Consider the following 13981-nt stretch of genomic DNA (forward strand, 5'->3'; position numbering starts at 1 on the left):
CCCAGGGTGGATGTGAGAAGTGCTACTGTGTTATATTCCACATCTTGCCACTATTCAGCCTGCTGTCTTTTTATTCTGACCCCTCGTGAAACCAAAAGGCAAGGTTTTCTGCAGATTGCACTAGACCTGAGTGGAGAAGGGGGTGAACTTTCAGATTCAATGAATTATAACACTTCTAATATAGAACCTCATCACCAGATTTGTGATGACAACACTGGCTGTGTATTTGACTTTACTTTTTACTTTCTAATTCCTTGGATTTGAGTGACCTAACCATTTCCTCAGTATTGTCAGAAGAAAAAAAAAAAAAAAAGCTGTATTACTTTTCTTCCCAAATTTAAATGAATCAAAATCAACTGTATTAAGCAGTTACAGAGTCATTTATTAAGATAGATGGGGATATACAAAAGAATAAGCCACCTCCTGTTTCTTCAAGGAACTGAGACTAAGGAGGAAAACAGACTTTTAGCATATAAGCATTCTGTTGTGTTTATGTAATAACTATAACACAGTTTATAAATATGACAATAAGGGTACAAACCAGAATATTATGGGAACATAAAGAGACGGTTATTTTGTCCACTTGTGAATGGTTTCTTAAAAGAGAAAACATTTGAACTAGAAATTGAAAAATTGGAAAGACCTTGCTAGGCAGAAAAGGGGAGGGAATAGAAAGCCTGGGTAGAGGGTACCTTGCAAAGGAAGTCATGGTGCCTTTAGAGAATAGCAGGGTCATGGGTGTGGCCAAATCAGAGGATGTGAAGGGAGAAAGTGTAGGATGATATGAGAGTTGTGAGGATAAGTTGGAACAACATTTATGAAGGGTCTAATTACCATAATTTGGAAGTAGTATTTTACAATGTAAGTTTTGAAGAACAACAAACATGACTTTGGGAAGTAGTTAAGATCAGACTCACATTTTAGAAATATACGTCTAGCAACAGAATTGACAATATATTAGAGAATTTTAAACTCTTATATTGAGTTTGTACATATAGGGATATTACCTTTTTGCCTTTCAAAGACATACTTTTGAGCATAGAATTGATACAATTAATATTATCATTGCCCTTTTCTCCCACACACTTTTTCTTTTCAAGGGCCACAAATATAGCTCTGAAATAATAGGAGATCATGTTTTAACTAATTGAAAATGTGGTATATAGTTCCACTGTTCTATAATGACAGACTAACATGTATCAGATGACCTTTGTACCAATAGTAATTCTAAATTCTTGACAAAATATTAAAAAACAGAAATTGTTTATTGGCACTAGCAAGTAACTAAAAGTAGGCTGAAACTAAAAGGGATTCTATTTGTGAAATAAGGAAACCACACTGAGTGAGTTCTACATTTAAGAGATCATGTGACTTGGACCCTGAGGGTCCTCCTTAACTCATGTGGTAAATGGCTGAGAGGGCTGAAATAGAAAGCAATAGTTTATTGACATGGGAAACCACAGGACTGAATTCAGGATTGTCAGAATAGGAATTGAGGAGGAGATGCCAGAAAGGAGAGAGTCACAGATGAAGGAGCCCAAAATCTACAAATAAATCCCTCTTTAATCCTTGGTTGAGTCTATACATATGCAGAGAAAGAGTCTAAGAAGCCTAGGAAGAAAATGAAAGCTAGAAGGTGTAAATAACTGAACAGATAATTCAGCAGCTTCTTAACTGTGTGTCTACAGAATTTGGAATTTTAGTTCTCCCGAAGTTAGAGGGGGCTTGGCTAACATCTTGGGTTTTCCATTGAAACTCCAGAAGGGCCATGTGATAGGAGTAAAGACTACATCCTGGGACTAAGGGATTTATCATAGAACTAAAGGAAAAACTGAAATAGACCCACCTTAACAAAGCTTCCATATTACCTGACAGTATTTTACCTGCCTGCTAGAACAAACTTATAAGACAATAGAATCTTCTAAGATAATAGAAGATAATAGAATCTAAAGCCTCTACCATATATTATACACAAGTTTCAATATGCCATCAGTAATTTACTAGACATGCAAAGAAATAAGAAAATGTATCCCAGCGTCAAATGAAAAATGAGTCAATACAAACAGATCCATAGCTGACCTAGATAATGGAATTGGCACATAGGGATATTAAAATAACTATGTCAAATCTGTTAAGGAATTTACGTGACTAGATAAGTAGAATGGGTGGGGAGATGGGAAATTTCAGGAGTCATAGGAAAACAGTAAGAAGAAGAACCGAATGGAAATTTTAAGAAAAAAAAAATGAAATATTTGAAATTTTAAAAATTGGAATGGAATTAATAACAGATTTATCAAAACTCAGTAATGAAAAGACAACAAAAATTAGCAAAAGACATGAGCAGACACTTCCAAAAATAAGATCTATGAATGGCCAGTATACATTTGGCAAGATATCTAACCTCATTAATTATCAGGGAAATGTGCATTGAATACTCCTTTATAGTCATTAGAATTACCAGCATTAAAAAGGCCGACAACACCAAGGGATTGCCAAAATTTGAACTCTGCCACATTGCTGGGGTTATGTGTAACATGGTAATCACTTGGGAAAACTGTTATGTTCTTTATAAAATAAATATATACTTACCTAGTAATTTCACTCAATGATATTTGTCCAATGGAAATGAAAACATATAGCTACAAGATGGTTTATACAAGTATGCAGATTGATTTATAATAGCTAAAAACTAGAAATCTAATGTCTATTCACAGATGAATGGATAAAGAAATTACGGCATAGTCAACAATGGAGTATTAGAAATAAAAAGGAATGAAGTCTAAATAGATACAACACAGATGAATCTCAGAAATATTTAATATGTGTTGTGAAAGAAAGCAGTCTCTCTATCTGTATATAAAATTTGAAGTTATATAGCAGGTAAAACAGTTCTGGTGGTCAAAGTCAGAACAGGAACTCCCTCTGGGTGAGGGGAGGGGAAACTGAATGGAAAGGGCACAAGGTAGCTTTTTGGGTTGATGGAAAGGTTTTGTATCTTTATTAGCATCATGGTTACATAAATGCACACAGTTGTTAAAACTTATCAAAGCTGCATACTTAAAATATGTACATTTGATTGTGTGTACATTATAAATCATAAATACAATGGATGGGAATTTAAAAGTAATGTAATATATAGTGCTTCGATATGCCACATGCAGGAATTGAGAAGACAGTGATTTATAATGGTTAAGAGCATGGTTGCAGCATCAGACAAATCTAGGATTTTGAATCACATTGTGAGTACTCTGTGAATGTAGGCAAGTTACTAACCTCTTCTAAGATCCTATGAAATGGAGATGATAAAATTAGTATTTACCTTATAAGGTTGTCCTCAGCGCAGTGCCCAGCACATTGATGCATCCGGTACATTTAAGCTGTATTCATTATTATTAAATAGCTCTTCAGCCAGACTTTCATGGCCTGAATGCAGTCAGGAATACTGGGATAATCATGAAAATTTTGAGAATTAGATATCTGCAAACTGCATTAAGGTGCAATCTAAATAATGCAGATAATATTTGACAGCATATGATTAAGTATACTAGAAAATTACATTTTCATTATCTGTTTCAAAGTAACTAATTATCTCTTTGCCAAGAAAAAACCGTTTTCTTTAAAATACTTTTCTTTAAGCTCTTGTAAAAAATTTTCATATATAAAGAAATTAGGATGTATTTTTTTCCCTATACAGTAATCTCACCCTCTGTTTCCCATCTCATAATCATATCACCAAAGGTGCATGTATTTTCAGTACATATATATGTGTGTGTACTGAATATATATATACACACATTACATATATACATTACATTACATATATACCCATATATATGTATATTCAGTACATATATATATGTATATGTCTGTGTGTATAATGTTGTAAACAAAATGGTAACCATACTATATATACTTTTCTAAACCTGGCATTTTCACTGAGAAATCTTTTCATGTGAAGGACTGTGTTTACCTATAGCTGGTCTATTCATTTTAAGTGCTTTTATACAGTCTATGGCATTGATGGGCTTTTATTTATTTAACCAGCTCCTGTTGGTGGACATCTGAGTAGATCCAATTTTCACTATTGTAAACAACTGTGACATCCTTGTGTACATATTTTTTGAACTTGTGTTAATAATTTCATGTAATAAATTTAAAAAGTAAAACTGCTAATTGAAAGAATTTTAACAATATATTAATGTTTCTTTGTAAGGGAAAAAATTTTATGTTTCAGCATGTGTGCATAAACAGTGAGAAAAGAGTGGTTTTTCTTGCTGTTCTATATTTCTTCTTTTTAAATAAAGAAGAATTATTTCAAAATTTACACGAAATTTTGATTTAGAGTACTTAAGATAACTACCACCAAGAGGACACGTAACACTGTACTAGACACTTTGCTGAATGCCTTCCATGCACAAAATTATTCAAATTTAATGCACAACTTTGTAACTATGTGAGATACTACCATTATTGACAAGGACTTACAAGAAAACCAGTGGTTGGAGCATCCTATATCTGGTAAATGTTAAAGTCTGGATTTCAACCTAGATTTTGTGAAATATGCAGTGTAGTGTAGTCTGGAGTGAATTAATTTTGTTGTGAGTGTCTTTGAGGATGAGGTTCATTGTCAAACTTTGGTGACGTGCAAGTGGTGAAGTAATAAAGCCCAGATAATCTTGTTTCCCTATGACACTTGCGAGGCCAAAAGTGATGCCTCCCTGCCATGCAGTGGCAGCAGAAGTCAACCTGGACATTAGACAAGTCCAGGTTGTCTATATTTCCCTTAGTGCCAATAGCTTGTCCCATATCCAGCTTCCTCTAAAATAATAATAATGATAATAATAATAAAGAGCAAAGATCAATTACATGGTGTTACGAACTGTGGAGAGAAGGAGAAGTCTTCAGACTTCTAATATTCTATTTTCACATCCCAGTTACTATTACTCTCTCTTTGCCTTTATTTTACAGTCTTACTTTTTTTTTTCTGTCCAAGGGGCCCGTTCAATAACAACCAAAACCCCAAATTCTCAGTTTCCTAATTTATGTGTCTGTGATCTTTTAGTCTTGTACCCTTCCACCTGTGCACTCACACACAGAGAGCTTTAATTTCCAGTGACATCAAATTTGTGCTCTCAAAAGGTAATTTGTGATGCCTCAATGTGAAAGGGTCCCAGATGTAAAGCCAGAGAGCTGATGAGACCTGAAGCTGGTCACGGGCATAAAGCCTGCCCCTCTGTCAGAGTCAGAGCAGCACAGAAGTTCTGCTTCAGGCCCCGCCAAGGGAGAGTAAGGGGTGGTCTTATGGGTGTTAAGCAAGACCGAATCTACCTTTGCGCAGCACCCAGTCAGACACCCTGCAGAAACACAGTCATATTTGTGTCATTCTGTTGCAGGGAGAAGTTGCTCAAAGGTTTAGTTTTGATTTTGGTAGCTTTAATTCTATTCCTTCAGTTTTGAGGTGAGCACAAATGTTTCAGAGTACCTTTCTAGGTTTCTTCCTGACCTTTTTTCTTCTCTAACCTGTGGTGTGTTAGAGGCAACACATAACAGCTTGGGAGGGAGAGACAATTGTGAGCATTTCTTCTCAACCCTGTGTTCAGTGACATCAAGTTAATAGCTTAAAATTGGATATGGGGAAAGGAATTATACCATTGAAATGGGAATATGCTCTGTATCAAGGATTCTCCCACCCCAGAGAACCTGTTGTTTAGCACACAACTTCTATAACCCTTCTACTTCTGTTCACTACATAAACACCCACACACATACACACACACACACACACACACACACACACACACACACACACACAGATAAGCTAGTGTTTGAAACATTGAACACCCTGGGTTTTCTTCCATGGGCTATGGTTATTTACAGGAAGAACAAATTGAGTTCTTTTCCTCTTCCCATCTTGAGCTTTACATTTATTTACAAATGCCAAATATAAGCTAACTTTCTTCTTTCTCCCTTAGTGGATGGCTGTATTCATAGAGCAGCTGGCCCCTGTTTGCTAGCTGAATGTCGTAACCTGAATGGCTGTGATACTGGACATGCAAAAATCACATGTGGCTATGACCTGCCTGCAAAATGTGAGTACAACTGTTTTGAATACTGTTTCAAAATCAGATGAGACATCTTGTTTTAATCCAGTGTATAAATGGAAAAGGAAATGGCAGTGGTGGTACTTAATTAAATGTGCTTGAGTTCAGATTTTGTACATGGTAATAAAAACATGCTTTCCAAATATGTCTCCAAATATATGCAAATATATATATTATATACATAGTGTATATAATATATATATGTATATATGCACATACGATGTTTAACTATTCAAATCTTTGACGGAGTGTCTCTGAAAGGGAAATAAAAATATGAGCAAAATATACATTATAGCATTTAAGTGCCACAGAGTGACAGCTCCTGGAAATGATGCCAATTTCTTATTCCTTGTTCAGGTTTCTTGATTGTGGATGTGTTTAGAGCAAAGGAGATCAAAGTGATGTATTGTGTTTTCAGCTGCCATGTAAAGGCTGATTGGCAATTACAGCCAAGGCATCTGTCACACTTTGCTTTCAGGAAAAGCCAACGAAATCTGGTTGTCAGTGTGAGAATGTATTTGCTCTTTGAATGTGGAATGGTCAAAATTTCCATTATATTTTAATAGAGAGAAGTATTGCATTTGATTGACCTTGTTGCTTAGTCATTCAACCAACTGGGTGGCATGGTATGGGATAAAATACTTAGAGAGAAGCTGGTCAATGTCATAGCTTTTTTATCCCATAATCTTCAGGGCCTGAGGATGGAGGTAGAGGGTTTCATTGCATCATTCAGGTGTGCATTGACCTGGAAACTGAGATGCCAATTTGTCGATTATCGCATTCACCCACTTCTTATGATACTGCTGAGATCTGTGAATACATTTTATGTAAAAGTGAAGCTGGTTTTGGTTTTTATTTTAGCACTGGAGAAAACATGAATGGAAATTTATAATACAACCTATAGGATACTATGGGTTATATATAGACAGGTTATCTAACAGTGAATTTCCTGTGGATGTGTGTGAATGGAGAATAGCATGTTATATTTTAAAGATTACTGTAAAGGTATGTTTAAATTTGAGGACTTGTAGTAAATACTAATATATTAAAACAGTATTTTTCTTTATCAATATAATATTGCATCCTATATTGTTCATAATGGTTTCAGTGAAAGTACTTTCATGTACTGCATAGTGATGCTTTGGTAAATGATGGAACACATATATGACAGTGGTCCTATAAGATTATAATACAGATTGAGTATCCCTTACCCAAAATGCTTGAGACCAGACATGATTTGGATTTTAGATCTTTTTTTCAGATTTTGAAATATTTGCATGTACAAAATGACGTAATTTGGAGATGGGGCCCAAGTCTAAGCACAAAATTCATTTATGTTTTATATATACCTTATACACGTAACATGAGCATAATATTATGCAATATTTTAAATAATTTTGTGCATGAAACAAAGTTTTTATTGTGTTTTGGCTGTGGCCTGTCACATGAGATAAGGTGTGGAATTTTCCACTTGTGACATCATGTTGGCACACAAAGTTTTAGATTTTGGAGCATTTTGAATTTCAAAACTTGGATTAGGGATTCAACCTGTACTATATTTTTACTGAGCCTTTTCTATGTTTAGCTATGTTTACATACTTACCATTGTGTTACAATTATTTGCAGTATTCAGTATGTAACATGTTGTACAGGTTTGTAGCCTGGGAGCCATAGGCTGTATCATATAGTCTAGGTGTGTAGTAGGCTATACCATCTAGGTTTGTGTAAGTGTACCTTATGATTGCATAACGATGAAATCACCTAAGGAGTCATTTCTCAGACCATACTCCTGTTGGTAAGCAGAGCATGATTGTATATCAACTATATATGCTGTTTAATTTTTTCTCTAATGACTTTTCATTTATTTTTCTTGTTAGTGTCTTTACCTAGTGTGAAATAGTCAAATCATGTGCCAAATGGCTCTTCACTACTACTTGGAATATGTATTTGTGTCAAACAAACCCTTTGTGTAGAATGGTGTTTAGAGCAGTTCTCTTTGTAACTCAGAGGTCATGATCTGTGTATTAACGGTGATTTCCCTCTCCAGAATTATATAGTGCTATTTTTTAAAATGTTGATTCTTTTCCTTTCTAATACCTTGCTACATTCATAATTTACCTAACTTATACCGCCCCGAGAAGAAGCAAGGTTGTCAACTGCTATAATAATGGCAAGATTATTGACTGTTTTCAGATTTGTATTTGTCCTTAAACCAAGCAGTATTCCAAGTCTCCTATTGATTCACTGTTTTCTTTTTTGTGTATTAAAACACAAATCAAATTTCTCCAAATCTGAACTTTCTAAAGAACAATATACTCAGAATCATTAAATACTCCCAAATAAAATGGTGGCTCTAGTGTATGGGTTCATACTGTGATAATTTTTTAAATGTGCTTGTATCTGTTTGACATCCCTCTGAATAAGTTATTCTGTTTCCTTTGAATGCCATTCATCTTATTTTAAGGTTATTGAAGACTTGCACAATACCAGGCACTGAGGAACAAAGATCAATAAGTCAATACCTGTGCTTGAAGGATTCCAATGCTTGAGTCATCACGTTGAACTGAAGTGTGGCTTTCATGGGCATCCTGGGGCAAGGGGATCTTTTGGGACCGTGAAGCTAGAAATGACGAGTCAGTTGGCAGGACTAGCTACAGAATCCATGAGAGCTGAGATCCTGAGAGCCAACACATACTCAAGTCACTGCATGCAGCCCACAGGGCATGTTTAGTAAAAACTCATCCAAAAGAATAGAAATTACCAGACAGGCATTGCAGTGCCACCTCATAAAAGTCATAAACATGGAATATTTGTGACTAGGTCTTGTTTCTTCCTATATATTTAAAAGGTTAATGATTTATATTAAAAGCATAAAGGAAAGCAAGGAAAGCAATATGAAAATGAGTACTAATAGCTTACATTTTTATGCCACTTTATAGTATTTCACAGTACTTTCACAAGCCCTTATATTTAAAATTATGTTTTATAAACATTGTGTGTGTTGATTTTCCCTTTCCCTATCCCTGAGAGTTGTTTTTCTTTCTCATCAATTTGGTTTATCCATTTCAGAGTCATTAACAATCCACAGATGTGCTTTTGTAGTGAGAATGAAAAGGGAGCTCATTACATACTGTTTGGGTCATTTTTCCTCTCCATATTTAATAATTCCATGACAGTTTGACAGCAGAGACTAGTTCCTATCTGTCCTCCGAGACAGCGGGTTTATCATTATAGGGGTACTAAAGCCAGTCATCCAGCCACAAGTGATAATATCTTCATGCATCAGCAATTTGTTTAGAAAATGCTATTGTCTGGGTTACAGACAAACTTGATAATTTTGAACTGGTTTTTGCCTCTTTTATGCTTGCTAAATTAATCTATTCATAAATGGTTGTATTTGAATTAATTATGCTTGTATTCTGTGTTCTGTGACTCATCATGATTGGCAGAATGATAAGCCCCAGATATTTAGTTTACTTTTCACTGCTTGGATGTTTTGAATGATTTCTTTTTGACGTTAAGAATATCCAATCATTCTTTTCAAAAGAAATCTTAAGGGTAGAAAGAATATTGGTCAATTTTTCATTGAAGCCTATTGGTAAGGAAATGACTTAGAAAGTAGACGGAGGATTGTTTATGTAATTGGATCTTTTGGGAATCTTCTCTACAATATTAGATATTTTTTGAATTCATAATACAATTTAAATTTTTATGGATTTTTAGAAGCTTATTGACATATGGGACATTTCTATTCATGCTATCATCATTCCACCAGGTAGTAAGCTTCACATGGGCAAGATTTGTCTACCTGAGTCAGTTCCGATGTCAATATCAATCATAGTGTCTCCTAAATATGTGCTGAATTAATGTGAATAAATGAAGGATCAAATGAGTGAATTATTTCAGGACTTTTTCACTTGAAAAATAATTTTTTAAAAACACTGTTGCCTCCACTTCTAATACTTTTCCTTCTGCAATTATTCTGCACATTTCTAGTAAATTAACTTTCTTAAATCCAGAGTCCTTAAAATTGTCTACAAGACTTTACATGATGTGACATTTACTTCTCTACATCATCTCCTTCTGTGCTTCCCCAACTCACACAGGCTGCTTTGTGTGTACCTGGTCCTCAAAGCCTTTGCACTGGCATTCCCTCTGCTGGAGTTCTATTCTTCTAGATACCTACATGGCTTGTTCCTTACCTACCTCAAACTCTTGTTCAAATGTAACATCAGATGTCACCCTAACCAACCTATTTATAATTGCTTCAGTTTTTAAATTTATAATGGCTTACCTGTAAATTAAATCTTCAAATATATCATTTACTTATTTCTTTTGTTTCTTATCTGTTTCTGTCTACCAGAATATGGGCGGAGACTCTTCTTTCTGCATTTTTCTAATGTATTGCTGTATTCATATAGCTTAAAAAAATGTGTGATATATAATAGGGGTTCAAAAGATATTTGTTGAATGAATGAATAAAATGTAACTCTAATCCTCTCAAAATCTGATAGTGGATTTTTCCTTAAACATAGACTCATTAGCCTGATTACCTTTGGCCTTCCACTGAACTACTTACAACCTTTTGTATGATATGAATTGCTCACAATGCTATGTGTATCCATGGGGTCTGTATCTGAGCTATCTATAATGCTCTTTCTTTGCTCCTTTCACTTGTCTTCCAGACTCAGTTCAAATATCACTTCTGCCATGAAACAAGTCTTCTCTTGTCACCTCAGCTAAAAATGCCTTCTTTTTTCTTCACACTCCAGAATACTGCATGTTAACATACTGAGGGCACTTGTCACATGCTACCTTTTATTGTTAGATATGCAAACTTTCCACCTTTATAACAGAGTACCTTGTATATCACAGGTACTAGAGAAATATCTAGCAAATGAATTAGTTACTGAAAGTGTCAAACTTGGTTGATAATTGGTAGTAGGAATATAAGGAAAAATTATGCTAATATCCATAAGAAATTATGAAATCAGTGTCAATTATCCACTGTGTTTTTAAAAAATGTATTTTAACATATATACACTCCAAAGTCTCCTGTCTCCAAAATTTACTCTTAATGGAGTTTCTCCTAAGGAGGAAAAAAATAAATAAAAATAAAGAAACCATATCACCCTTATTTGATGGTTTTCAGCATAGCTCACATGTCTATTTTATTTCTTTAGAATGCTTCATTTTTAGGCTTCAGGGCTGAATAGTCATCAAAGATAAATGGAAAAATATTAAACTTGTGTAAATGAAATGGTGGAATCTGTTTCTTTTATTTCTTTTATTTAATCTTTGGAAGGCATCAGGGGGTAATATTGACTAACTCAAGGTTTTCATTAATCATTTGAAGGGAAATTCTAAGGTGAGAGACTGTACCATAATATGTTTGAATGAGTGGTATGAACCAGAATTCACATTCTATTCCCAGGTGCAATAATAATCAGATGATAGTAGCTTAAAATATATTGTTGATAATAATTAGTACTTCTCTTCTGCCCTTTATCAAGAAATCATAGTACTTTGAAACACTAGCTCATCAGTCCTTTTGAAATTCCTATGAGGAGGTGACATGACAAGTAATATTTTCTTCCAACACAGAGAAATACAGGTACAGGGAAAATAAATCTGTTGCTCCCATTAACAAACTAAATCCATATTAGAGGCATCATGGTGGCCAAGGATCCCTGAGCTGTGAAAGGAGTCTCTGTTAGGTGTTAGCAGGTCCTGCTGCCTGTTTTTATAAATAAAGCTTTATTAGAACATAGTTGTGGCCATTTGTTTACATATTGTCTATGGCTGCTCTCATGTGGCAGAGTTGAGTTGTTGCTACAGGGATTTTATGGCCACAGAGCCTGAAGTATTTACTATCCGACCTCTGCGGAAAAAGTTTGTCAGCCCCTGGTCTGTGGCAGTTTTCTTTCTTTTTTCTTTCTTTCTTTTCTTTGCCCCACGAGACAGAGGGATTCCCGCTCTGTCGCCCAGGTTGGAGCGCAATGGTGCGATCTCGGCTGAGGAGAACCTCCGCCTCCCGGGTTCAAGCGATTCTCCTGCCTCAGCCTCCCGAGTAGCTGGGATTACAGGCATACACCATGATGCCCGTCTAATTTTTGTATTTTTACCAGAGACGGAGTTTTGCCATGTTGGCCAGGCTGTTCTCAAACTCCTAACCTCAGGTGATCCACCCGCCTCGGCCTCCCAAAGTGCTGGGGTTACAGGCGTGAGCCAAAAGCCACAACGCCCGGCCAGTCTTCACTTATAAAGTAAGAAAGGTGAGATTCAGAGAGACTAAGTATTGAATTTTATTAAATGTGATGTTACTTATTCAGATCAAAATTGATAAAGGTGAGACTAAAATACCTACCCTCTATTCCTTGGGACATCCTTGCTTCTGTTGCCTCAAGAGAACATTACCTTGGGAGGATGATCTGAAACCTTTCAAATCTTTCAAATAATAAGGCCACCTTGAAAAGAATGCCTAGAAAAATATGATGATTTTTCCCAATAGGGCCAGATCTGGGAAGTGAATAAGTCAAGTCTCTGAAGGGAGAGTAAGTTTAAACCACCAGAGTATTAGGAAGCAAACCTTTGTTCCTTGTTTCTTCCGGTGGTGTTAGCTAATGTGCTGAAAAGGAGCCTGCAGTCCACAGGAAATGCAGTTTCTAGAGCAGGTAATTCATAAGATGGTTCTGAGTTAGTCCTTTGCAAAGGGTGACCTGATTTCAGCCATCATGGGCTCTCCCAGCAGGTGTCTGATTGTGAAAGCGGTGGAGTGGGCATGCTGCTAGGAGTATGACTCTGCCAGCCTTTGATGAAGACCTGAGGGCCCTCATGAGCCCCTTCCATAATTAAATGACTTATATTACACAAAGAGAAAAGCTACTTTTGAAGATCATGAAATCATCTTCCTTTTGAAGATGGGATTGTTCCTCCTAAAATCAACTCTGATTGGCTCATTTTCCTTAAGTGCTTAAGGAATTCAGGTTTTATTTGAATCTATTTCTCCGTAATTGCCACCCTTTTCATTTATATTAAGCAGTTTCATGCATTTAATCTCCTTAGTGATCCTCATGATGAATGTGGAAATAAGGGCAGAAATATTCTAAAAACCAGAGCAGTGGTTCTCAAAACGTGGTGTCTGGAGCAGCAGCATCACCTGGGAATTTGTTAGATAAAAATTTTCATGCCCCACCCCACACCTACTGATTCAGAAACCCTGTGGTTTAACAAGTTCTCCAAGTAACTCTACTGCGTGCTCAAGTGTAAGGGCCTTGGCTCTAGAGAGTGGTGGAATTCAGTAGCACCCTTGCCTTAAGATTTCTTTTGGCTATACAACACAGGCATCCATTTGGGTCACAGATTAGGGCTTTTTTTGAAGAGAACTCTGACACATTCTCCTTTTCCTTTGTAGCATTTTTCACTAGTGATGACATCCGTATTTGTTTGTTTGTTTGTTTATTACCTGTCTTTTTAGACAAAATAACATTTTTAGAAGGAAAGGCCTCCTATGGGTCTTATTTACCCGATATCCTTAGCATCTGACATAGTACCCAGAACAGAGTTGGCTCTTGATACATATTTGCTGGAGGACTTAATGAAAGCATTGTTTTTTCTCCTCTTATCTTTTGTCGTAATCATAGCTGCCACTGCAGGAAACCGAGCAAGAAGACACTCAAGAGAGAACGGCATGATTCCAGGAATCTGCAGAGCTAGTACTCCTGCTGCTTTTAGCATCTCTCGTATCCCATCACCAAACATACTCCCTGCTCAAAGGCTAGCAGTATAAGAAAGCACAGGGACCAAACTTTGCTAATCCACATGCCACATGTCTGTCTTACGCTTAGCTTCTTTCATTTTCTCTTATTTTGACCCATTGT

General features: G+C 35.9%; 1 protein-coding gene across 7 annotated transcripts in view; it reads left to right on the top strand.

Annotated features, from left to right (window-relative positions):
- Positions 1-13981, top strand: part of MACROD2 (mono-ADP ribosylhydrolase 2) — a 2111745-nt gene that overhangs the window by 727093 nt on the left and 1370671 nt on the right. For all 7 annotated transcript variants that reach the window (XM_050745635.1, XM_050745636.1, XM_050745637.1 and 4 more), the window contains one exon: positions 5973-6089. In XM_050745635.1, coding sequence (XP_050601592.1) covers positions 5973-6089 — 117 coding nt within the window. The remainder of the gene's footprint in view (positions 1-5972; positions 6090-13981) is intronic.

The sequence above is a fragment of the Macaca thibetana genome, chromosome 10, assembly GCF_024542745.1.
Source record: "Macaca thibetana thibetana isolate TM-01 chromosome 10, ASM2454274v1, whole genome shotgun sequence".
Lineage (NCBI taxonomy): Eukaryota > Metazoa > Chordata > Mammalia > Primates > Cercopithecidae > Macaca > Macaca thibetana.